Source organism: Hypanus sabinus, chromosome 16 (assembly GCF_030144855.1).
Source record: "Hypanus sabinus isolate sHypSab1 chromosome 16, sHypSab1.hap1, whole genome shotgun sequence".
Classification (NCBI taxonomy): domain Eukaryota; kingdom Metazoa; phylum Chordata; class Chondrichthyes; order Myliobatiformes; family Dasyatidae; genus Hypanus; species Hypanus sabinus.
The window spans coordinates 49,638,422-49,663,665 of record NC_082721.1 but is presented as its reverse complement, the minus strand read 5'-3'; the positions used below and the strand labels follow the sequence as shown (position 1 = coordinate 49,663,665).

At 41.8% G+C, this 25,244-nt stretch overlaps 1 protein-coding gene across 7 annotated transcripts in view; it reads left to right on the top strand.

Moving 5' to 3' along the window:
• The window catches only part of eps15l1a (epidermal growth factor receptor pathway substrate 15-like 1a), a 495,582-nt gene that overhangs the window by 59,638 nt on the left and 410,700 nt on the right, over window positions 1-25,244 (top strand). For 4 of the 7 annotated variants that reach the window (XM_059991700.1, XM_059991698.1, XM_059991701.1 and 1 more), the window contains exons 1-3: window positions 5,094-5,237; window positions 11,114-11,155; window positions 17,184-17,273. In XM_059991700.1, the coding sequence (XP_059847683.1) occupies window positions 5,169-5,237; window positions 11,114-11,155; window positions 17,184-17,273 (201 nt within the window). In that variant the 5' untranslated portion in view covers window positions 5,094-5,168. Of the gene's footprint in view, window positions 1-5,093; window positions 5,238-11,113; window positions 11,156-17,183; window positions 17,274-25,244 lie in introns of those variants that run through there. The other 3 variants (XM_059991703.1, XM_059991702.1, XM_059991699.1) reach the window with 3 other exon arrangements.

The following is a 25,244-nucleotide window of genomic DNA, read 5'->3' as shown; positions in this document are numbered from 1 at the left end:
ACTTCAGCAAGGGGAAGTCGGATGAATGCACAACAGTTCTAATTCCAAGGGGACAAAGGAAATAATAAGAGAAGGGAGGAAATACTGAAACTGGTTAGTCCACAGCTAGAGTACTGCATTTTGTTGTGGTTAAAGCACGTAGGAAGGATGTGATGATACTCTAGAGATTTGTAAGAGCTGGATACTTAGTTTTGAGAGACTGGCTGCTTTCTTTTTGGAAGAAAGGGGAAGGAGGGATTTAAGTCATGTATAGAAAATATTTTGTGACTAAGAAAAGGTGAATTGTAAGGATGTATTACCCTTGGGGAGGTCAATGATCCAGATGATTAAATAAAGATTAGAGGAGAATTGAGAAAATAAAAATTCATCCAAAAGAAGGCAGGTTTAGAATTCATTATCTAGTGGCACTCAATATCTTTAAAAAATACTTGGATGAGGACTGAGAGCTTTGATGTGGGAATAGGCTCTTATTTTTTTCTTGGCGTTACTGTAAACTGAATGCTTGTTATTTTCTGATTCTATTTCTACAATTCTATGAATCTCTGCATCTAGTATTTCATTTTATTTTGTGCAATATTTAACCAAAAGCAGGTATTATGTTACTTGTTGAAATTGTCAGAAGGGCTGATTAATACCATATCCTTTTAGATGTGTTTGTTTAATGGTAAAACAAGCAAAACACTGATGTACTGCATTTGTGTACTATCTACTGATCCTTGGTGTTTTGTGGAAGTGTACACAGTAGAGAGGGCATAAATAAGTGTGTCCAACGGGCTTCCAAGAATACTAGAGCAAGCTCTTTTGTTGAATATAATCTGTGTAAGTGTGGTTACCAATATAGGGGTAGCAAGGCTGATCATGGAGAAACTGATGGCATGTGTTAGTGGTATCTTTGTAGCAGATAATTTACTGGAGTGTATTGAACAGAGTTTGAAGCGAAACAGTAGAATAAACTCAGGATATGAAATAGAGTTCAAAGGTTCATTTGTTATCCAGGTATACAGTGGCAATCAAAAGTTTGGGCACCCCTGGTCAAAATTTCTGTTACTCTGAATAGCTAAGCGAGTAAAAGATGACCTGATTTCCAAAAGGCATAAAGTTAAAGATGACACATTTCTTTAATATTTTAAGCAAGATTACTTCTTTATTTCCATCTTTTACAGTTTCAAAATAACAAAAAAGAAAAAGGGCCTGAAGCAAAAGTTTGGGCACCCTGTATGGTCAGTACTTAGTAACACCCCCTTTGGCAAGTATTTCATCTTGTAAATGCTTTCTGTAGTCAGCTAAGAGTCTTTCTTGTTTTGGGGATTTTCACCCATTCTTCCTTGCAAAAGGCTTCTAGTTCTGTGAGATTCTTGGGCTGTCTTGCATGCAGTGCTCTTTTGAGGTCTATCCACAGATTTTCAGCTATGTTTAGATTGGGGGACTGTGAGGGCCATGGCAAAACCTTCAGCTTGCGCCTGTTGAGGTAGTCCATTGTGGATTGTGAGGTGTGTTTAGGATCATTATCCTGTAGAAGCCATCCTCTTTTCACCTTCAGCTTTTTTACAGATGGTGAGATGTTTGCTTCCAGAATTTGCTGATATTTAATTGAATTCATTCTTCACTCTTATCAGTGAAATGTTTCCCATACCACTGGCTACAACACAAGCCCAAAGCATGATCCGTGCTTAACAGTTGGAGAGATGTTCTTTTCATGAAATTCTCCCTTTTTCTCCAAACATGCCTTGCTCATTGCAGCCAAAGTTCTATTTTAACTTCATCAGTCCACAGGACTTGTTTCCAAAATGCATCAGACTTGTTTAGATGTTCCTTTGTAAACTTCTGACGTTGAAATTTGTGGTGAGGACACAGGAAAGGTTTTCTTCTGATGACTCTTCCATGAAGGTCATATTTGTGCAGGTGTCGCTGCACAGTAGAACAGTGCACCACCACTCCAGAGTCTGCTAACTCTTGCTGAAGGTCTTTTGCAGTCAAAAAGGGGTTTTGTTTTGCCTTTCTAGCAATCCTACGAGCAGTTCTCTTGGAAAGTTTTCTTGGTCTTCCAGACCTCAACTTGACCTCCACCGTTCCTGTTAACTGCCATTTCTTAATGACGTTACGAATTGAGGAAACGGCTACCTGAAAACGCTTTGCTATCTTCTAATAGCCTTCTGCTTTGTGGGCATTATTTATTTTAATTTTCAGAGTGCTATAGAGGAGCCCATGGCTCCTGATTGTTGGGACAAGGTTTGAGGGGTTAAGATATTTATAAACTTTGAAATTTGCATCACCTGGCCTTTCCTAACGATGACTGTGAACAAGCTAATTAAGGTCTGAGACCTTGGTAAAAGTTATCTGAGAGCTCAAACCTCTTGGGGTGCCCAAACTTTTGCATGGTGCTCCTTTCCTTTTTTTTAAAAAACTCTTAAAATTGTACAAAACAAAAAATAATACAGTAATCTTGCTTAAAATGAGAAAAGAATGTTTCATCTTTAACTTTATGACTTTTGGAGATCAGTTCATCTTCTACTCACTTAACTATTGCCCACCTGGACAAGCCGGCGAGCACTGTGAGGGTCAGGTGCATTCAACACCATTGGCCCTGCTCTGCTGGATGAGAATCTTACAGTGATGCAGGTGGATGCTTCCCTGGTGTCATGGATTATTGATTACCTGACTGGCAGACCACAGTACATGTGCTTGCAACACTGTGTGTCAGACAGAGTGGTCAGCAGCGCTGGGGCTCCACAGGGGACTGTCCTGTCTCCCTTTCTCTTCACCATCCACACCTCAGACTTCAACTAGAACACAGAGTCTTGCCATCTTCAGAAGTTGGCTGATGACTCTGCCATAGTTGGATGCATCAGCAAGGGAGATGAGGCTGAGTACAGGGCTGTGGTGGGAAACTTTGTCACATGGTGCGAGCAGAATGATCTGCAGCTTAATATGAAAAAGACTAAGGAGCTGGTGGTGGACCTGAGGAGGGCTAAGGCACCGGTGACCCCTGTTTCCATCCAAGGTGTCAGTGTGGATATAGTGGAGGATTACAAATACCTTGGGATACGATTGGACAATAAACTGGACTGGTCAAAGAACACTGAGGCTGTCTACAAGAAGGGTCAGAGCTGTCTCTATTTCCTGAGGCGACTGAGAACCTTTAACATCTGCTGGACGATGCTGAGTATGTTCTACGAGGCTGTGGTGGCCAGTGCTGTCATGTTTGCTGTTGTGTGCTGGGGCAGCAGGCTGAGGGTAGCAGACACCAACAGAATCAACAAACTCATTCGTAAGGCCAGTGATGTTGTGGGGGTGGAACTGAACTCTCTGACGGTGGTGTCTGAAAAGAGGATGCTGTCCAAGTTGCATGCCATCTTGGACAATGACTCCCATCTACTCCATAATGTACTGGTTAGGCACAGGAGTACATTCAGTCAGAGACTCATTCCACCGAGATGTAACACGGAGCATCATAGGAAGTCATTCCTACCTGTGGCCATCAAACTTTACAACTCCTCCCTCAGAGTGTCAGACACCCTGAGTCAATAGGCTGGTCCTGGACTTATTTCCACTTGGCATGATTAACTTATTATTATTTAATTATTTATGGTTTTATATTGCTATATTTTTACACTATTCTTGGTTGGTGCGGCTGTAACGAAACCCAGTTTCCCTCGGGATCAATAAAGTATGTCTGTCTGTCTGTCTGTCTGTATTCACAGTAACAGAAACTTTGACCAAGTGTGCCCAAACTTTTGCATGCCACTGTACAACTCTGAAATTCTTTTTCTTCAGATAGCCATGAAACCAAGATAGAAAAGACTGGCAGCATGATCATCAACCCGTCCAAATCCCTCCTCTCTACCTCAAAAACAAACAAAAATGGAACAGGCACATCAATCCCTAAATCACCCTACCCTGTACACAAAAAAAACAAGAAAGATTGGGTGAAAAACTCAGAATATTAAAAAAAACTATAAACTTGAAAAAGTCCAAGACCATATCCAAAACGCAAAAAACCTGGGTAACAATCTCCGTACACAGTGGCAGGCTTTTCCCTCTGACTTCTGTCTCCAGTAGCAGAGTAATCCCAATGATCAAAAGGCAGTCTCTCCTCTCTAGCAGCAGAGTGAACCCACCAGAGATCAAAAAGCAGACAGCTGGTGCTCACCTTCAGCGTTTCACCTTGATGTTTCAGTCTCCCTTGACACTTTTGATCGGCAAATGCTGGAAGCTTTAATCAGTGAAATGGAGTTGAACATCAGGTCACATCCCTGTTCCACAACCTTCTCACCATGAGGTTCCCGCTTATTGCCTCTGCCTCCTAGAATCCTCTGTGAGACTTGTGGAGCAATGAAATACCAAAATGGACATTCTAGATGAAAAACAAACATAAAGGACATAAAAGAAGTGAAATACATGGTTTCATGATCTATCCTGCAGATGTCAACGGAAGGAGTATTGTATGCGTTGCTGTCTTGTGTGCTTTGTTTACAGCAGAGACGGAAAATTTCACTTAACTTGAGAGTTGTAAAAATGTTTGCGGATGGAATAAAATTAGCAGTTGCTAAAATTTGCTGCTAAATGTTAGTGAATTTGTGACTTCTCCAAATGCATAGTCAAGTGTGGAATCCGGACTTCTGCATCAATCCTAAACTTGTACCGTCCCCCAGAGCAGAATGAGCATTCCATTAATTTTTATAAGAATAAATAAGTTGCAGAGAGCAAAAAAATGTGGAAGGCAAGTTTTTAATCATATCAGTATTAATTATTTTTTGTGAATTATTTATGATTTTTTTGAACTAATAGTTTGTCTTAGACAAACAAGAATAAAAAAATAAGAATTTATTTATTTCATTTTAATAATTAAATGTTGTTGCAGACAAGGTGTATTTTATGTACGTGGTGACTGCAAATGATAATTATGGGAAGGGGGCTTGTGGCAGTAAAATCTGCCCCAAGTTGTTCAGGTAGTGCAATTTAATTTGCATGTTGAATGAGCAGAATGATGGCTCTTTTCATGAGTAATTATCTCAGTTGCTCTATAAAAATAATGATTTTATTAACAAGAGAAAATCTGTAGATGCTGGAAATCTGAGCAAGACACACAAAATGCTGGAGGAACTCAACAGGCTCGGCAGCATCCATGGAACGAAGTACAGTCGGCTCTCCTTATCCGCAGGTTCCACATGCGCGGATTCAACCAACCGCGGATCAGGAAAACCCAGAAGTTCTCTCTCCAGCACTCATTTGAGCATGTACAGACTATTTTTTCTTGTCATTATTTCCGTAACAATACAGTATAACAACTATTTACATAGCATTTACATTGTATTAGGTATTATAAGTAATCTAGAAATGACTTAAAAGTACAGGCAGTCCCTGGGTTATGTATGAGTTTTGTTCCTGAGTCCGTCTTTAAGTCGGATTTAAAGTCGGAACAGGTACATCCGGTATTATTTAACGTTAGTTAGTCAAACGTTTTTCTTAGTATATAGTATATATTTTACCTTTCTATGCATATAAAACACTTAAGAAACATACGTATTTCAATAATTAAACCACTGCATTGCTTAGCAATAATTATAGCTTTCATCGGGGCAGGGCCTTTCACGTGCTTCATTAAAATTGTTCCGATGGTAGACTGACTGTAGCCTAATGCTTTTCCAATGACTGATAGCGTTTCACCTCTTCCTGATCGCTTTATTACTTCCACCTTATTTTCAATCGTGATTGTGATTATTTTCATGAACAGAAACACAGCGGATTTAGAGCTGTGCCGGGTCCTAAAGTCCACCACACTGAAACAGGGTAAATAAAGTCTGGGGTTCTGCTGGGTCCCAAAGACCACCGGACTGAGACAGGTTAAATAAGGGACTTGAGCATCCGCCGCGGATAAGGAGGGCCGACTGTACAGTTGATGTTTCGAGCTGAAACCCTTCGGCAGGACTGGAGAGAAAAAAAAGTTGAGGTGTAGATTTGTGAGGTTGGGGGAATGGGGAGAGAAACAGCAGGTGATAGGTGAAACTTGGAGATGGAGGGATGAAACAAAAAGTTAAGAAGTTGATTGGTGAAAAAGACAGAAGGCCATGGAAGAAAGAAAAACGGGGTACCAGAGGGAGATGATAGGCAGGCAAGGAGATAACATGAGAGAGGAACAAGGGAATGGGAAATGGTGAAGAGTTAGGGGGGTAGGTGGGAGGCATTACTGGAAGTTTGAGAAATAGCTGTTCATGCCATCAGGTTGAAGGCTACCCAACCAGAATATAAGGTGGTGTTCCTCCAAACTAAGAGTGGCCTTTCTGGTGGACGAAGTGCTCGTCGAAGCGGTCTCCTAATTTATGTCAGGTCTCACTGAAAGACAGGAGGCCAAACCAGGAGAACTGAACACAGTATATGACCCCAACAGGCTTATGGGTGAAGTATTGCCTCCTGAGGGAGGAGGTGTAGGGCCAAGTATTATTTCTCCAATCTAAATGTGGCCTTATCCCTGCAGTGGAGGAGACATACTGAACATACTGAAATGGGAATGGAATGTGGAATTAAAATGGGTTGCCACTGGAAATCCCGCTTGTTCTGGCAGATGGGGTGTAGATGCTTGGTGAAGTGGTCTGCCAATCTACGTCAAGTGTTACTGGTATGCAAGAGGCCACACCAGGAGCACTGAAAACAGTATATGACCCCATCATTCTCACAAGTGAAGTGTCGCCTCATCTGGAAGGACTGTATGGTAGCGTAGGGACAGGTGTAGCACTTATTCCACTTGCGAGGATAAGCAAGGATAAGATGTTTTTATTGTTGGAATTGCTGGGTCTACAGGTGTAAAATCGTGGATAGACTTTTCCATAGATGAGCCAGATTTTGTACATTTGTTAAATCTTGTACATTGGCAATATAGGAAGAGAATCTTTCGTTTATTTAGACAATAGACAATAGGTGCAGAAGTAGACCATTCGGCCCTTCGAGCCTGCACCGCAGGCTATTGCCTAATGCTGTATATCGGCCCTTACTTACACTGTGATTCCTCTGCCCAATTATCTGATTATGATGCAGGACTTGTAGTGTTGGGTGAAGTTGCCTTTCAAGAAAACATCTTTGCGTTTCTCTGTAAGGTGAAAATGCATCAGTTTTGTATTTGTCAGTAATTAATAATGGGAAAAAAATATTTCTTTTCCACCTTAATTCTGGAATGGTGAATTGTATTTCTCAAATTTTTGAGTAGTGATTTGTGAATTCTGATAAAATGAATTTCGTATCTAAATTTATTAATTCAATATTGCTACATTGCCTTTTAAAGCGATTCTAAATTTTGCATCTGTTGTTTAATTGTAGGAGCTAATAAACTATCCAATGATAATGAGGCTAAGGTGTTGGAATAATATTTCTAGCTATAATAAGCACAGTATGAAATTATTCTTGTTATTTCTGTCTAGGCTGATAATTCATGCAATTTTTCCCTATAACCCTCACAGCAAAATTAATAACATTGTATTTAAACTAATTCTCAAATTGAACCTAAACTTACTTGTAGTTATTTTTAAAACAAGATGTTACACCCTTCCAGATTGCCACGACCCGCTTCCCCCCCCCCCCCCGCTCCCCATTTTCAAGGTTATGGGAATTGCATGTGCTGTGCAAAGTTCCATTTTTAGTTGAATGTTGAGAGTTCAGGGAATAAAAATTAAATGATCAGTTGAAGTGCAGCCTGGATGCACAGTTTTTGCAATTCCTATTTTACTTCAAACCTTGGATTTATTTTATTTCATAATTGTTATTTGAAAGAAACTGGCCTCCATTTAAACAATGTTTATCTAGCTTACCTTGCTCCTGTGATTTATAGCTACATAATAGATATAGGAAAAGCTCTGCGAAGCTGAAATAGTCACTTTACATTCAATAAACATAAGATTCTGCAAAGGATTCAAAGTTTCAAGGCACTCTTAAGGATAGTTCAAAGTTGAGCTATAGAAAGTGTATCATAAACTATTGAACTGAATCCTGGTAATCTGACATTCAAAAGTCAGTGTGATTATAATTACAAATGCCCTTTTATAATATCCTGAATTCATAGCTGTCTGGGTTTGATTCTTTAGTAGAAACATTCTGAGTTAAAGCACTAAAACTGATAGCCCATGGATTGGGCAAAATGACTTTGGTTTATCTCTTTGGTGCCACAATTTAGAAGTACGTGATGACAAAACAAGTTTTAATGTCCTATGTTAGCCATAATTAAGCAACTATGTTATCATTTTGTCTCTTCCTTGACTTCAAGTTAAGCAAAAATTCAGGTTGAATAATTGGACAATATGCCACTTCTGTCTCTTTAGAACGTCTTTCAGGAGTGTCACAGTTAATCACAAATGCCAAAAGATGTAGTAAATCATAAACATGAGAAAATCTGCAGATGCTGGAAATCTAAAACAACAGACACAAAATGCTGGAGAATTTCAGCTAGTCAAGCAGCATCTATAGGGAAATGAATAAGAACTGGAAATGAAGAGGGAAGATGCCAGAATAAAAACGTGGGGAGGGAGAAAAGATAGCTCGAAGATAACAGGTGAAGCCAGGTGGGTGAGAAAGATAAAGGACTGGACAGGAAGGGATCTGATGGGAGAGGAGAGTGGGCTATAGGAGAAAAGGAAAGAGGAGTGGACCCATGGGAGGTGATAGGCAAGTAAGTGGCCAGAGTGGGGAATAGAAGAGGGGAGGGGGTGTGGGAATTTTTTTTTTAACTTGAATGAGAAATTGAAATTCATGCCATCAGAATTTACCTAAATGGAAAATAAGGTGTTGCTCCTCCCCCCTGAGGGCTTGGCACAGGAGGTGACCACGGACTGACGTGCTGGAATGGGAAACAGCATTAAAATGTTTGGCCACTGGAAAGTTGTAAGGAGCAGTTGAAAGGTGGATGGAGCAGAGGTGCTTGACAAAGCCATGTCTCAATTTACTTTAGGTATCACCAACGTAGATGAGGCTGGATTAGGAGCACTGGACACAATAGGCAACCCCAGGAGATTTGCATGTGAAGTGTTGCCTTACCTAGAAGGACTGTTTGGGGCCCGGAATGAAAGTGGGGGAAGAGGTGAATGAACAGATGTAACACTTTGGCACTTGTAGGGATTAGTGGGGATGAGTGGACAAAAGAATTGTGGAAGGAGTGATTTCTGCCGAAAGCAGAGGTCTGGGCAGATGGACGTAAAGATATGTTTGGTGGTAGGAGCACTTTAGAGATGGTGGAGGTTGTGGAGGATGATGTGTTGAATGTGGAAGCTCATGGGCTGGTAGGTAAGGACAAGAGAAGCTCTACTACTTTTAAGGCGGCTGGAAGTTGGGGTGAGCATGGATGTTCAGGAAATGGAGATCTGCGGGAGATAATTGGAGGAAGGGAAATCCTGTTCCTTGAAGAAAGGGTCATCTCTTAATGTCCTGGAAAGGAAGGCTGCATCTAATGTAGTAAATATTGTTTTCTATTTACAACATTCCAAAGGTTATCAGTTTTGGATACTTAGACAAACAAAGGTATTGTTGAAAATAATTTTTAGCTACAGCTGAGAGTAATAATGGATGTAATAGTATTTCCAGCATTATTTTTATGTAAGATTTCCCGCAGTTACAGTGTTCTTTTCTCAGTTCCAGCATTTTTTCTCCCTCATTTCTGCCTACATTCATGACCTATTTGCATCTTCTCCAGACAGATCATCTGTTGGTAGCAAGACTTGTGTATCAAAAAAATTATCTTGTCAAAAATGTTTTGGAATGTTTTTGCTTGTAAAGATCTTGGCAAACATTCAACAACACAATCACACTGACAGTTTCAACAGCTTGTGAATCTGGTTGAAATGGTGGGTCCTCTGTGATGGCGAGGACTCACCATCTGCAAAGTGGTTCTAAAGGCCCTTTGTGACAGTCCATGTACTGCACTAACCATTGTTGTTTGGAGTGAGCTTCTGGCAGAGGAGGGAGTCATCAACTTGGGGCAGTGGAGTCTCAGTTCTGATAACTCTAGCACTCGTTAGCATTCTTATTTCAATGCCATGGAGTTTATGAATGACATTCTCTAACTTGCATTTCTCTTTAATGAATGTATGCTTAAAAATTGTATACCTTGTGCATGAATTAGTTGACTTGTTGAGCATTAGGTACTCTTTAATCCCAGAATCAGGATCAATATCACAGGCATATGTTGTGAAATATTCTGTTATGCAGCAGCAGTACATTGTAATACATAATAAAAAATAAAATTACAGTAATTATCTATATATTACAAAAGTTAAATTAAATACGTAGTTCAAAAAGAGTAAAAAAAATAGTGAGGTTGTGTTCATAAGTTCAATGTCCATTCAGAAATCTGATGGCAGAGGCGAAGAAGCTATTCCTGAATCATAGAGTGTGTGCCTTCAGGGTCCTGTCACTCTTCCCTGAAGGTAGCAATGAGAAGAGGGCATGTCCTGGATGATGGGGGTCCTTAATGATGAATGTCTCTTTTTTGAGGCTTTGGCCCTTGAAGATGTCCTGGATGCTGGGGAGGCTAGTGCCTGAGACGAAGCTGATGAAGCTCAGGAAGTTCACAACTTCCTGAGTTTATTTCGGTCCTTTGTGGTATCCCCTTCATACCACACACTGATACAGCCAGTTAGAGTGCTCTCCATGGTACATTTGTAGAAATTTGAGGGTGTCTTTGGTGACATACCAGATCTCCTCAAACTCCTAATGAAATATAGCTGTTGCTGTGACTTCTTTGTAACTGTATTGATATGTTGGGCCCAGGTTAGATCCTCAGAGCTGTTGACACAGAAGATCTTGAAATTGCTCACTCTTTCGGCTACTGGTCCCTCGATGAGGACTGTGCCACCACTCAATCATCTGAAATTCTGTCAACACCAGTTGTCAGCAGATTATAGATGGGTAGACGCCATCATTTATAGATGGTATCAGCCCATTTTCCCTTATCCTTGTGGACTAGTATCCAGTTTGCAATTTATTGAGCAGCTGCAGCTTGCCTTCCACCTTTGTTAGAGATCAGTATAGATCAGTATAAATCAGTAGTTAATTATTATTTAAAGCTCTGGTGGTGATTAAGTGATAAATGTTTATCAAAAGAGATTTTAATTAGTTATTCTTCTTTCATTCATAGCTTTCAAGTGGAAACCCAATGTATGAAACATACTACAGGCAGGTGAGCACCTTTACTTTTGTCATCGATCTGTTGTTGAAGCTACCTTACGCTATGACAAAAATGCAATGTCTGAAGTACTGTGGTCTTAAATTTGTTGCACCACGTGATTGCATAGTATAGAAAGAGGTCATTTGGTATATGCATCTAACTAAAACCCATTCTGCTTTTTATTTTTGCATGCTGTCTTTCCTTCAGATGTGTTTATGCAGTTTCCTTTTGAATGTTACAATTGACTTTCAATTTAAGATTAAATTTAGATTACTTCCAACCTGTTCACAAGTCACAGTCCAAAACAAAACAAAAGTTATTTTCAATTTGCTATTATTGTTTCAGTTTGTGTCCTGCATGTACCAAACAGTTTGCCATTGGAAATTGATTCACAATTTGAATAATAAATAGGCCTTTTGGCCTGGTATGCTTTGATTGAGAGTATGGCTGATCTTCTTCCTTATGGCCATTTTCTCAAGCTATCTGCCATTGATTGGATGAATATACCAAAGTCTATTATCGTATTTTCAGAGACCACAATGACTGGGTCTCCATAGCAAATATATTTGTATATCAGGAAAGCATTTTATAAATAGTATTCAGGTGCAGTCACCAAGGTTGTTTACAATTGCATCGAGACTTTCTTCCTGTTGTATTCAAATTTTCTTGTAATAAAGATTAACCTACTATTTCTCCTTTGAGTTGTCAGTAGCACCTGCCCATTGGCCTTCAATAACTTGTGCACAAACATACTTTGATCACCTTGAACATCACCACCAGCCAATATCTCATCATTTAACAAATAAGTAATATTTCTATAATCCTTACCCAACTACTTGGAAATCTCAATGGTCTGGTATTTGGTTCCCCATCCATTCACCAGGGCCCCAGTTCCTGCATTCCTCATTAACTTTCCTGGATTCCAGTTCCCACATTACTATTAATGTTTTGTCATCGGCTCTTATGCTGTTAATGATGGACAAGTCCATGTTTTAGTCATTACCTCATCTCTCCATTTATGCTGATCTTCCTTGTAATACTTTGCCTAAATAAAAGTACCCTTCCATCACACTCCTTCATTGCAAGTGTTTCTAGTTGTTGTTTGCCATACTGCCATATGTCCTTTAGTTTTGCCTTTGGTGCTTTTTACCTAAGTCCTCCTTGGTCTTACCTGCAATGCTCCCTCTAATTTGTAGGACGAGAGTGTTCACTGTATTTCTAAATGGAAGTAAACCTGAAATATTTCTAAGGATAATAAGCTACCAAGTCCAGTTTGTTGTTCATTGCTTGAAATGGTCATTAAGCCATTCCACTTTAAATGAACTAACAGTTCTTTTGCTCTTCATGCCTTTGCTTCTTTGGAATTTGACATGGTGAATCAAAAGTTTCTTCAATGAAAGCAGTATAAATAAGCTGTTTTTAAAATCTGCAGAAAAATCATTGGAAAATCCATGTTGTCAACACTGTCTGTGTCAGAACTTGGGAAAATGAATGTGATTGTGTATGATTGTGAAATGTACTTAATATGCCAGCCAGTTAAAGGGTGACAACTTTTTGTGCACAGTTTAAGTTCCTTTGTGTGCTAGTAGCAACGATGTGTGTGCACACATGTGCCCACACCTTAGAGGGAGCATTACATAACTCGCATCCTTTTTCCTAGACATGTATGAGAAATTTTACCTTGTTCTTTCTTATTTTAGCTTTCAGCCTTTTCTTATTCATTATACTGCATTCTTCTTCCCAACCCACCTGGTTACTTAACTACTAGTCTTGTATTTGTGCCTTTAAAAGGAAATAACTTGCAGATATTTGGTGATTCTCAATGGAAATTTATCACCTACAAATATCATTAAAATAATGACCTTGTCATTTCATTTATCTATTGCTCAGAGACATTTGGGTAGCACTCTTCTCCTTCTTTAAATAGTGCCATGAAATTTTAAAAAATCCCCAACTTAGAAGGGATAGCTCCTCCATTGGTGCAGCAGTCACTTTGCAGTGTGTGAATTGCCCGCTTATGGAGGGTATGTGCTTAAGTCCCTGGAGCTGGACCTGGAGCCACATCCTTCAGACTTGGCTGAGTGCTTCTCCTGAGTCAAGGGTGAAACTTAAGTTCACTTTAAAATGTGTATTTATTAATGAGTTGGTGATGAAACTTTAATCAACTCCTGATTGAGAAACAATTTGGATCCACTCCATTTTGCCTACCGGAACAACAGGTCCACAGCAGATGCCATCTCATTGGCTCTTCACTTAACCCTGGAATATCTGGACAGCAAAGATGCAAACATTAGGCTACAACAGGGTGCTTTTTATCAAGTACAACTCAGCATTCAATACTATCATCCCCTCAAAACTATTCAATAAACTTCAAGACCTTGGCATCAATATCTCCTTGTGCAATTGGATTCTTGATTTCCTCACTTGAAGATACCAGTCAGTTTGAATTGGCAATTACATCTCCTCCAATATTTCCATATCCATCAAGGCACTATGCTTAACCCCCTGCTTTACACTTATGACTGTGTGTCTGAGCACAGCTCCAATGCCATATTCAAGTTTGCTGACATCACCACTGTCATAGGTAAAATCAAAGGTGGTGACGAATCAGCATATAGGAGAGTGATTGAAAATTTAGCTGAGGGTGCCATACCAAAAACCTCTTAGTTAATGTCAGCAAGACCAAGGAACTGATTATTGACTTTAAGAAGAGGAAACCAGAGGTTCATGAACCAGTCCTCATAAGAGGATCAGAGGTGGAGAGGGTCAGCAACTTTAAATTCCTCCGTGTTATCATTTTCAGGACCTGTCCTGGGCCCAGCACTCAAGGTCAATTACAAAGAAGGCATGGCATCGCCTCTACTTTTTTAGGAGTTTGCAAAGATTCAATATGATATCTGAAACTTTGACACACTCCTGTAGATATGTAGTAGAGAGTATATTGACTTGCTGTGATACAGCCTGGTAAGAAAACACCAAGCAACACAGACAAAATGTTGGAGGAACTCAGCAGATCATGCAGCATTTATGGAAAAAAGTACAGTTGATGTTTTGGGCTGAGACCCTTTGACAGGAACCACTGATGCTCTTGAATGGAAAATGCTACAAAAAATAGTGGATATGGTCCAGTCCATCACGGATAAAGTCCTCCCCACCATTGAGCACACCATTTCAGGAAAGCAGCGTTCATTATTAGGGACCCCCATCACCCAGCTCATGCTCTCTTATTGCTGCTGTCAGGAAGAAGGTACAGGAGCCTCATAACTCACACCACCAGATTCAAGAACAGTTATTACCCCTCGGCATCAGGCTCTTGAACCTAAGGGATAACTTCACTCTGTTTCACTTGCCCTATCATTGAAATGTTCTCACATTTAAAGTCTCTTTATTTCATGTTCTATCTTGTGTTCTATCTCTGTCTCCCACAACATATGGGCTCACTTTCAAGGACTCTTCAACTCATGTTCTTGATAGTTACTGCTTTGTTATTTATTATTTTTCTTTCTTTCTTTATGTATTGCACAGTTTGTTGTCTTTTGTACACTGATCGAACACCCAAGGTGCGTTCTTTCATTGGTTCTATTACGGTTATTGTTCTTATGAATATCCTGTCAGGACCCAGAGGCTTATCCACTTTTATATTCTTTAAAAGTGCCAGTACTTCCTCTTCTTTAATCATAACTAACCTACTTTTTTCTCTTACCTTACACAATTCAATATCCTTCTCCTTAGTGAATACAGAAGAAAAGAAATTGTTCAAAACCTCCTCCATCTCTTTTGGCTCCACTCATAGCTGTCCACTCTGATTCTCTAAGGGACCAATTTTATCCCTCACTATCCTTTTGCTATTAATATAACTGTAGAAACCCTTTGGATTTATTTTCACCTTACTTGCCAATATCCCGTGAAAACCATGGCTCTCTCAAACTTTTAACCTTTCCTTTCAACCTAACAGGAACATAAGGATTCTGTACCCTCAAAATTTCACCTTTAAATGACCACCATTTCTCTATTACATCCTTCCTATAAAACAATTTGTCCCAATCCACTCCTTCTAAATCCTTTAGCATCTCCTCAAAGTTAGCCTTTCTCCAATCAAAAATCTCAACCCTGGGTCCAGTCCTATCCTTCTCCATAATTATATTGAAACTAACGGCATTAATAATCACTGGAAAGTATTCTTAGAGATGGTATATATAATTGTCTGGATAGACAGGGTCTGATTAGGAACAGTCATCATTGATTTGTGCATGGAAGGTCATGTTTGACAAATCTTATTGAATTTTTTGAAGAGGTTACTAGGAAAGTTGACAAGGGTAAAGCAGTGGATGTTGTCTATAAGGACTTCAGTAAGGCCTTTGACAAGGTTCCACATGGAAGGTTAGTTAGGAAGGTTCAATTGTTAGGTATTAATATTGAAGTAGTAAAATGGATTCAACAGTGGCTGGATGGGAGATGCCAGAGAGTAGTGGTGGATAACAGTTTGTCAGGTTGGAGGCCGGTGACTAGTGGTGTGCCTCAGGGATCTGTACTGGGTCCAATGTTGTTTGTCATATACATTAATGATCTGGATGATGGGGTGGTAAATTGGATTAGTAAGTATGCAGATGATTCTAAGATCGGTGGCGTTGTGGATAATGAAGTAGGTTTTCAAAGCTTGCAGAGAGATTTAAGCCAGTTAGAAGAGTGGGCTGAAAGATGGCAGATGGAGTTTAATGCTGATAAGTGTGAGGTGCTACATTTTGGTAGGACTAATCAAAATAGGACGTAAATAGTCTGTAGTGTATGTAGTGTGTAGGCCTCTATTAGTCTCGATAGACCATGGATTTGCACCTTGGAAACTTTCCAGGGCATAAGCCTGGGCAAGGTTTTTTTTTACGGAAGACCTGCAGTTGCCCAAGCTGCAAGTCTCCCCTCTCCACGCCACCAATGTTGTCCAAGGGAAAGGCATTAGGACCCAGAGCAATGTGTGGCTAAGTGTCTTGCTCAAGGACCCACACACAAGCCTCAGCCAAGGCTCGAACTAGCAACCTGCAGATACCTAGACGAACATCTTAACCACTTGGTCACACGCTAACACATAAATGGTAGGGCATTGAGGAATGCAGTAGAAAAGAGTGATCTCGGAGTAATGGTGCATAGTTCCCTGAAGGTGGAATCTCATGTGGATAGGGTGGTGAAGAAAGCTTTTGGTATGCTGGCCTTTATAAATCAGAGCATTGAGTATAGGAGTTGGGATGTAATGTTAAAATTGTACAAGGCATTGGTAAGGCCAAATTTGGAGTATTGTGTACAATTCTGGACACCGAATTATAAGAAAGATGTCAACAAAGTAGAAAGAGTACAGAGAAGATTTACTAGAATGTTACCTGGGTTTCAGCATCTAAGTTACAGAGAAAGGTTGAACAAGTTAGGTCTTTATTCTTTGGAGTGTAGAAGATTGAGGGGGGACTTGATAGAGGTATTTAAAATTATGAGGGGGATAGATAGAGTTGGCGTGGATAGGCTTTTTCCATTGAAAGTAGGGGAGATTCAAACAACTGGACATGAGTTGAGGGTTAAGGGGCAAAAGTTTAGGGATAACACGAGGGGGAACTTCTTTACTCAGAGAGTAGCAGCTGTGTGGAATGAGCTTCCAGTAGAAATGGTACAGCAGGTTCAATATTGTCATTAAAAAAAATTGGATAGGTATATGGACAGGAAAGGAATGGAGGGTTATGGGCTGAGTGCAGGTCGGTGGGACTAGGTGAGAGTAAGTGTTCGGCACGGACTAGAAGGGCTGAGATGGCCTGTTTCCATGCAGTAATTGTTATATGGTTATTAAGGATTTATTGAGTATGCCCACAAGAAAATGAATCTCAGGGTTGTATATGGTGACATGTATGTACTTTGATAATAAATTTACTTAGAATTTTGAGTTTGAACTTTGTATTCTGATTTTTTTTTGTTTAACTTGACAGGTTACCTGGAGACAAATAATACTTGACTAACACATGACTGATGTATACTGATATGTACTGAATGGTCTTGTTTTGTTTAGGTGGATCCAGCTCATACAGGAAAAGTTGGGCCCAATGAAGCAGCACTGTTTCTGAAGAAATCTAGACTGTCTGATGCTATCTTAGGAAAGGTAATTACTTGCAAAAAAAAAGACTCACTGCCCCTGTAAAGTATTAAAACAATAAATGGAGCATTTAAGATGCTTTCATATGCTAATTTAGATACTCTTGAAAAATTATGTATAGTGGGTCTTCGACATGACAATGGTATAACTCACCTTTAAATGTAGTTTTGAACTTATGTCCAGTGTTGACAATTTAATGATGGGGATTTATTTGTACTATGATATATAAAAACCCAGCAGAAGCTGGTTAAGACTTGAAAGCTATACAGAGGCAAGAATGTTAACATTTTATTTGGCTTGTCTTTACATGCATTGAGTTGGTAAAGGTTGTTCCAGCTTATCTGGGAGAATAGAACAACATTAAGAGTTCTGAAAAGGAACTACCAACATTCAACTATTTGCATTGAAGACAAGTCCTAGGTGTGTGGGCTTTATTAAGATACTGTTGCATCTGCTAATATTCTCCATCATTGGACTCCATGTGATGTCTAGTGGCAGTGCCCAGTTTTGCTGAGATTCTCTAGATTTACCCTGTGAAACACCCATCTCATACTATGCTGATCTGGAATAGCTTGAAATTAATTGAATTCGGATTCTGTACTGTGGTAGGGGAAAGAAGAATTTTAAAAGTAATTATTTCAGTTTTAAGCAACTTCACATTTCTAATGAGCTTGTTGATAGTTTTAGAATTGCCCTGATTTTAGAGATGTATGAACTTCTGCAACAGTTGGTCACAAGAACAAAGTTCTGTACCTGGAGCTTTTGCCTCATGCTTGTCAACAGCATTTAGGAAAGAGGCCTTTTATCAAAGTGAGTAAGGGAGTGGGGAAAAGTTTAAGGCAGTAAATTATAGATGAAGACCTGTGTAACTGAAAATATGGCCAATAATTGTAGGGCAAGCAAGTCACAGATGTTTAATTATGTGCACTGCAGAAATTTCAGAGTTCTTAATATTTCTCCAGTGACTAATATCCTACTTTTCTACATTGGTACCTCTTGGTTAAAATGGTAGCTTCAGCAGTATTCTTTTGCACTAATCCGAGTGTTATTTCTATGCCATCAACCATCCAAATCCTGCAGATGAAAATTGATGGATATTTCTGTCCAAAGCACCCCTATTTTATCTGCTTAAATGTATGGAAAATATGGAAACGCTAATGCCCTTGAATGAAAAATCCTACAAAAGGTAGTGGATATGACCCAGTCAATCATGGGTCACTATTGAGCACATATACACAGACATATACACAGAGTGCTGTCACAGGAAACCAGCATCCATCATCAAGGACCCCCACCACCCAGGCCATGTTCTTTTCATGCTGCTGCCTTCAGGAAGAAGCTACAGAATCCTCAGGACCCAGGACATCAGGTTTCTGAACAGTTATTACCCCTCAAAAATCAAGCTCTTTAACAAGAGAAGATAACTTCACTCTGCCCTTCGTTGACCTGTTCCCACAACTTATGGACTCACTTTCAAGAATTCTTTATCTCTTGCTGTCGATATTTATTTCTTACCTATTGAACAATATCAAATATTTTTTCTTTTGCATTTGCACAGTTTATTATCATTTGCACAGTTTATTATCATTTGCACATTAGTTGTTTGTCTGTTCTGTTGGATGCTGTCATTCATTGATTCTGTTGTGTTTCTTGGATTTACTATGTATACCTGCAAGTAAACAAATCTCAGCTTTGTTTATGGTGACATATACAGTACTATGCAGAAGTCTTAGGCAGCCTAGATAAAGGGCTGGAGAAGAGGAATTTGATAGGAGAGGAGAGTAGTCCATAGGGGAAAGGGAAGGAGAAGGGGACCCGGGGAGGTGATAGGCAGATGAGGAGAGGTAAGAGGCCAGAGTGGGGAGGAGGAGAGAATTTTTTTTCCCAGAAGGAGAAATCAATGTTCATGCTATCAGGTTGGAGGCTACACATTTGGAATATAATGTGTTGCTCCTTCATTCTGGAAGTGGCCGCAGTACAATGTGTTGGAATGGGAATTAAAATTTTTGGCTACCGGAGAGTTCCGCTTTTGGTGGATGGAGCAGAGGTTCTTGATGAAGTAGGACTGACGCTTTTACGCTGGGTCTCACCAACATAGAGAAGGCCGCATTGGGAGCACCAGACACAATAGACGACCCTGGCAGATTCATAGGTGAAGTGCTGCCTCACCTGAAAAATTGTTTGAGACCCTGATTTGATAAGCGGCAGGAAATGAATGGGCAGGTATAGCACATATTCTGCTTGTAGGGATACGTGTTGGGAGGGAGATTAGTAGGGAGGGATGAATGGACAAGGGAATCATGGAGGGAGTGATCTCAGTGGATGGGGTGGGGAGGTAAAGATGTGTTTAGAGTTGGCAGAAGTTGCGGAGGATGAAGTTTTGGATGCGGAAGCTCTTGGGGTGGTAGGTAAGGACAAGTGGAATTAGAGGAGATGTGGGTGAGGGCAGCATTAATGTTGGAGGATCCTGTTCTTTGAAGAAGGAGGGCATCTCTGATGTCCTGAAAAGGAAGCTACATCCTAGGAACAGATGTGATAGAGGTGATTGAATTAAGAAAAGGAGATATTTTTGCAGGAGATAAGGTGGGAAGAAATGTAGTCAAGATAACCATGGGAATTGGTAGGTTTATAAAAGATATTGGTTGACAGTTTTGTCTCCAGAGATGGAGACAGATTGAGAAACTGGATGGCAGTGTCAGAAATGGACCAAGTGAATTTAAGGGCAGGGTGGAAGTTAAAGGCAAAGTTGATGAAATTGACATGCTCAGCCTGGGTGCATGAAGTAGCACTGATGTAGTTATCAATGTAGGAGTGGAAGTATTGGGGTGCGTTACCAGTGAAAATTGGAACATTGTTTGTTCTATGTAACCCACAAAGAGGCAGGCACAGCTGGGGTCCATGCGGGTGCTCATGGTTACCCTTCGAGTCTGGAGAAAGTGGGAGGAGCTGAAACAATAATTGTTGAGGGTGAGGACCAGTTCTGCCAGATGGTGGTGGTGGAGGGGAATTGGTTGGTTCTTTTATTGAGAAACAAACAGAGAGCTTTGAGGCCATATTGATGGGAGAAAGAAATGTATAGGGACTGAGCATCCATGGTGAAAGCAAGACCATCACAGCCAGGGAGTTGAAAGTTACTGAGGAGATAGAGAACATGAGAAATGTCGTGAATGTAGTTGGGAAGGGACTGAACCAAGAATGCAATCAAGGCATGAGGACGTGAGTTCAGTGGGGAAGGAGCAGGCGGAAACAAAAGGTCTACCTGGACAGTCAGCGTTTGTGGATCTTGGGTAGGAGGTAGAAGCCAGCAGTGTGGGATAAGTAAACTATGAAATTGGTGACAGTGGATGGGAATTCTTCAGAGTTGATGAGAGCAGTGATACTGTTGGAAACAGTTTTCTGATAATCTGGAATGGGGTCCTCTTCAAGGGGTAAGTATGAGGAGGTGTCTTAAAAGTTGCTGTGTGGCCTCAGCAATATAGAGGTCAGTGTGCCACGCTATAACTGCACCATTTTGTCTGTGGGTTTGATGATAAGGTTGGGATAGGTGTGGAGAGGGTGGATGCCAGTGTGTTCAGAGGGGGCAAATTCAGGGAAGAGAGAGAAATGCTGAGTCGAGCCACTTGATATTTTGTTGGCAGCTTGAGATGAAAAGATCTAGAGCAAGCAGAACACCAGAGCAGGGTGTCTAAGAAGAGGAGGGTTGAGGACAGGAAGGTGGTCATCAGTGTGGGGTGTAGTATTCTTGTGAAAGAAGTGGGCTTGGAGTTGGAGCTGACAGAAGAAAAGCAGAGTGTCATGGCAGGCATGGAAGTCACTGAGGTGTGGGCGAGGTACAAAGGTAAGGCTTGCTGAGGACAGATTATTTTGCCTCAGGGGAGGTCAGAGGGAATGATAAAAAATATGTCAAGGATTAGAGCTAGGATCAGGGGGGGAAAGAGAGGGGAAGAGAGTTGGGGTGTTCAGAGAAGGTGGGGTGGAAGAAAGATGGAGGCTTCAAGGACCCAAGAGGTGACAGTGAAACCTGAGAGAAACTGGGTGAGGGAAGGAGACCCTGGGAGCTCAGTGGTAGCGAGTAATGTCTTGGCCCACAGGTGCTGGTGGTCAAAGTCCAGGCTGGACTTGTAGCTGGAGGCATTGGGGGTCTTAGGAATGGCATTGGCGGCAGTGGAATCCAGATTCTGGATCTTCTCAGGGTTGATGGAGCCGGGATTGGCAACAATAGTGAACCAGTCCCGAGCTGTTGGAGTTGGCAAGATCCGTGGTCTTGGGTGTCTTACCAAATTGAGGGCTGAATGGGAGGCAGCAGGGATCATGGCCTGGCAGTATCCAGGCCATCAAAATCGGAGTTGAAGATGGCAGGATTCATGGTTAGGAGAACAGTGATCTTCTGATCCTTACTGGATACGGGGAGGGTGAAGGACCAGTGGTTGAAGGCCTGAACCTGGTGGAGGATGAAATGTCAGAGAAGTGCATGAAACGTGGAGGAGATAGAAGCCTGGAGGTTGTGGCAGAGTCTGAAATAGCCACCAGGTATCCACATAGTGGAGAGGGTGGTGGTAGAATTTGGAGGGACAAGCAGCGAGAGGTGCAGTCAGTTGAACAAAAATTCCTGGGATCCTTGGTGGGTTCAAACCAGGAGACCTGAAAATGGATCTGAAAGCCATGTGGAAAGAGATGGTGGTGAAGACAAGTTCCCAGGAATGATATATGGCTGTGGTAGCGAACTTGGATGAATATGTGGTAGAAGTGTTGGAAGGCAGTAGAGATCACGGGGAGCAGTGAGAGAGGGTTTCACTGAACTTCTGTCGAAGAGAACATTTTAAACTTCAGGGTAGGCATCCCTTGGAGAGACTTTGCAGTGGAGCAGCAAATCAGAAACATGAAAAATTCTGTAGTTGCTGAAAATCAAAAGCAATGCATGCAGAATTCTGGAGGAACTCAGCAGGTCAGGCAATATCTATGGAAGTGAATACACAGATGATGTTTTGAGCTGAGACCCTTCTTCAGGACTGAAAAGGAAGGTGAAGACACCAGAATAAAAAGGTGGGAAGAGGAAAAGGAGGATAACTCAAAGGTGATAGGTGAAAGTAAAGTTAGTTGGAAAGATAAAGGGTTTGGAGAAGAAGGAATCTGATGGGAGAGGAGAGTGGACCATTGGATAAAGGGAATGAGAAGGAGAATCATGGAGAAGTGAGAGGCAGGTGAAGAGGGGCAAGATGCCGGAGAAGGGATTTTTTTTATTCCAGAAAAAGAAATCGATTTTCATGCCATCAGGTTGGAGGCTACCCAGATGGAATATGAGGTGTTGATCAACCATTCTGTTGGTGGCTTCATCTTGGCACATGAGTAGGCCGTGAACTGACATGCTGGAACTGCAATGGGAATTAAAATGTTTAGCCAGTGGGAAATTTCGCTTTTAGTGGATGGAGTGTAAGTGCTCAATGAAGCGGTCCCAACACTTCTACAACAGGTCTCACCAGTGTAGCAGAGGTGAAGGAACTGAGAAAAGGGAATACCAAACTAAAAGGTGAGGATGTGACAGAAATGACAGCTTAACCTTCAAACCATCAATTCTTACACCATGGCAAGAATGAGCATAGCAACAAGACACAAGGTGGTCATCCTGCATCAGCAAGGTGTCTCCCAAGCAGAAATTTTGCAGCAGACAGGAATTTCAAGATATGCTGTATAAGACCTTCTGAAGAAGCAAAAAGAAACAGGCAAGATTGAGGACCAGAATGCAGTGATCAGCCACAGAAAATGTATCCCTTCTAAGTAGGAAGAAGTCCAGCACTACTATCAGCTCTGAACTTACAGAAACCATTGGAACCTAAGTACACCCCTCTACAGTCTGGGGAAGTCTGATCAGAACTGGTCTTCATGGAAGTGTTGCTGCCAAAAAGCTATTCTTCCGAAGTGGAAATAAAGCCAAGAGACTCGTCTATGCACAGAAACAGAGGGATTAGGATGCTGAAAAATGGCAGCAGGTGCTCTGGAATGGCGAGTCAAAATTTGAAATTTTTGGCTCAAACAGGTGTAAAGAGGGTTTCTTCTTTTTGTTAACTAGCAGGAATGCTAATTTACTGATAACGAGAATGGTATTCCTTTGTAAACCAAATGGGGATTAATGTTCTTTCTTCTGAGTCTGTAAGCTTTTGTTGGCGGGCTTTTGGGCAGATCGGCGCGAGGGGGTCGAGAGAGAGGACGCAATGCTCTAAGCTGGGCGAGGATCGGACCCCAAAGGGGGGGTCCGAGGCCGGGAGATTCTCCGGGGGGGGGGGGGGATGAAGCTAGATGTGTTTGGTTGACCACTCGGAGGGTCCTGAGCTGTTTGGAGAGTCGAGGAGTTCGGAGGGTCCTGAGCTGCGAGTCGAGGAGTTCGGAGGGGATCGAATGGTGGCCAGAAGACTTCAGTAATTGAGCTCCAACGGTTGTGCACGAAGTGGTTTGGACTTTGATAAGTTTGGCGCCTTTTCTTTAATTTTCTCTTCATATATACTGTATCGTTATTAATCACTTAGTTATAGTAACCTTTATAAATTGTACTCATTTAATCGCATATAGCGTACTGTCTGTTTTTGGGCGAGGCGGGGACATCACACAGCATCCACACCAGCTGATTACCCAGTTTGGCGGGGCCAGAGGCTGCTCCCCCTAGACAAGAATGAGCTGAGCGAGCCTGAGGCGACCCAGGGGGTTACATTGTGGGGTGCTCGTCCGGGGTTGATTTCTGTGGAAGCTGTGTGATCACCCTCTTTAAATTGTGTCTGCGGCGAAGAGCTGGTGTGCCTTTGTGGGTGTGCGATTGCTGGTTATCGCTGCGTGTGTGTTGAGTGGCAGTGCTTGGCTGAGGGAAAGCGACAGGGACGGGTTGAAAGTTTGAGTAGACGGGCTGGTGACTTTGTTAGAACTGTCGGGCGCAATTACCTCGAAGTGACCGCTGCCAGTTCTGGGAAAGTGTGGGAAAATTCGTGTGGTTCGACTGGAAGTCAAATGCCGCAGCTGGGGGGCTTATCATATCCGTGGCAGGAGATTGGTGGGAAGTTTTTAGGGTATCCCTTTTTGCCTAGGGGGGCAGATAAATTGCTTGTGGTGCCAAGGGGATCTGTCAAGGGGATCAGTTGTTCCGTTGATTCGAGAGGTGTCGGGAAACTTAGAGGAGGCCCAGTGGGGGAACGGCTTGGGGTCTCTGGGGGAGCACGTTCCCAGCAATGTACCAAGGAACTCCCGAAAGGAACAGACCCTATTCCTGAAGGCTTAGAGGGGCCATGCGCACAGGTGTTGTTACAGATGGATGGAAGTCAAGTTAAAGCCATCCTCGGCACCGGGGCGCCGGTGAAGTTGCTGTACAGTTTGTTTCATAACCGTTATTGGAAACATTTACCCTTGACAACATTGAGGACACTGGAGATTCGGGGTACCAGTGCCGGTGATTATCCAGACGACGGTTGTTGGTCAGTGAAAATGGAGTTCTTAGAGGCAAATGTGGGGGAGACTGAGGTTCATGAATCGTTAATGCTGATGTGTCCGGACCCTGTTGAGACTGGCAGCGTTTCTGTTCTAGAGAGAACCAATATCCTGTTGGTGCGCTTGGGGGCCTGCCCGGAGGAGGCGGGTGAGCGCTGTTTGGAGGCATTGTCGATGCACCCAGGGTTTCGAGCTGCTTGTGCGGACGTGTGTAGCAGCATTGGGCTGATAACGAATTCAAACAAGAGCCAGTGGTGGTACGGCCTGGGGGAAGTATCTGAGGGTGAGACCCTCTTCGTGGACGCTGCGAAATACCACAAGGGAGGGGAGTTGACTGCTGAAGACACCTCGGAGAGAGAGAGGTTGCGGCGACTGGCCCCTACAGCCGTGGAAGATGTAGGCAGCGTGTGTATGGATTATATTGCGTTGAAGAGGTGCACTGTCAGTGACCAGAATATGGCCCTGAGGGCCAGAGAGGCGATGGCCTGTCTGAGTGGTGTGAAGTGGTTT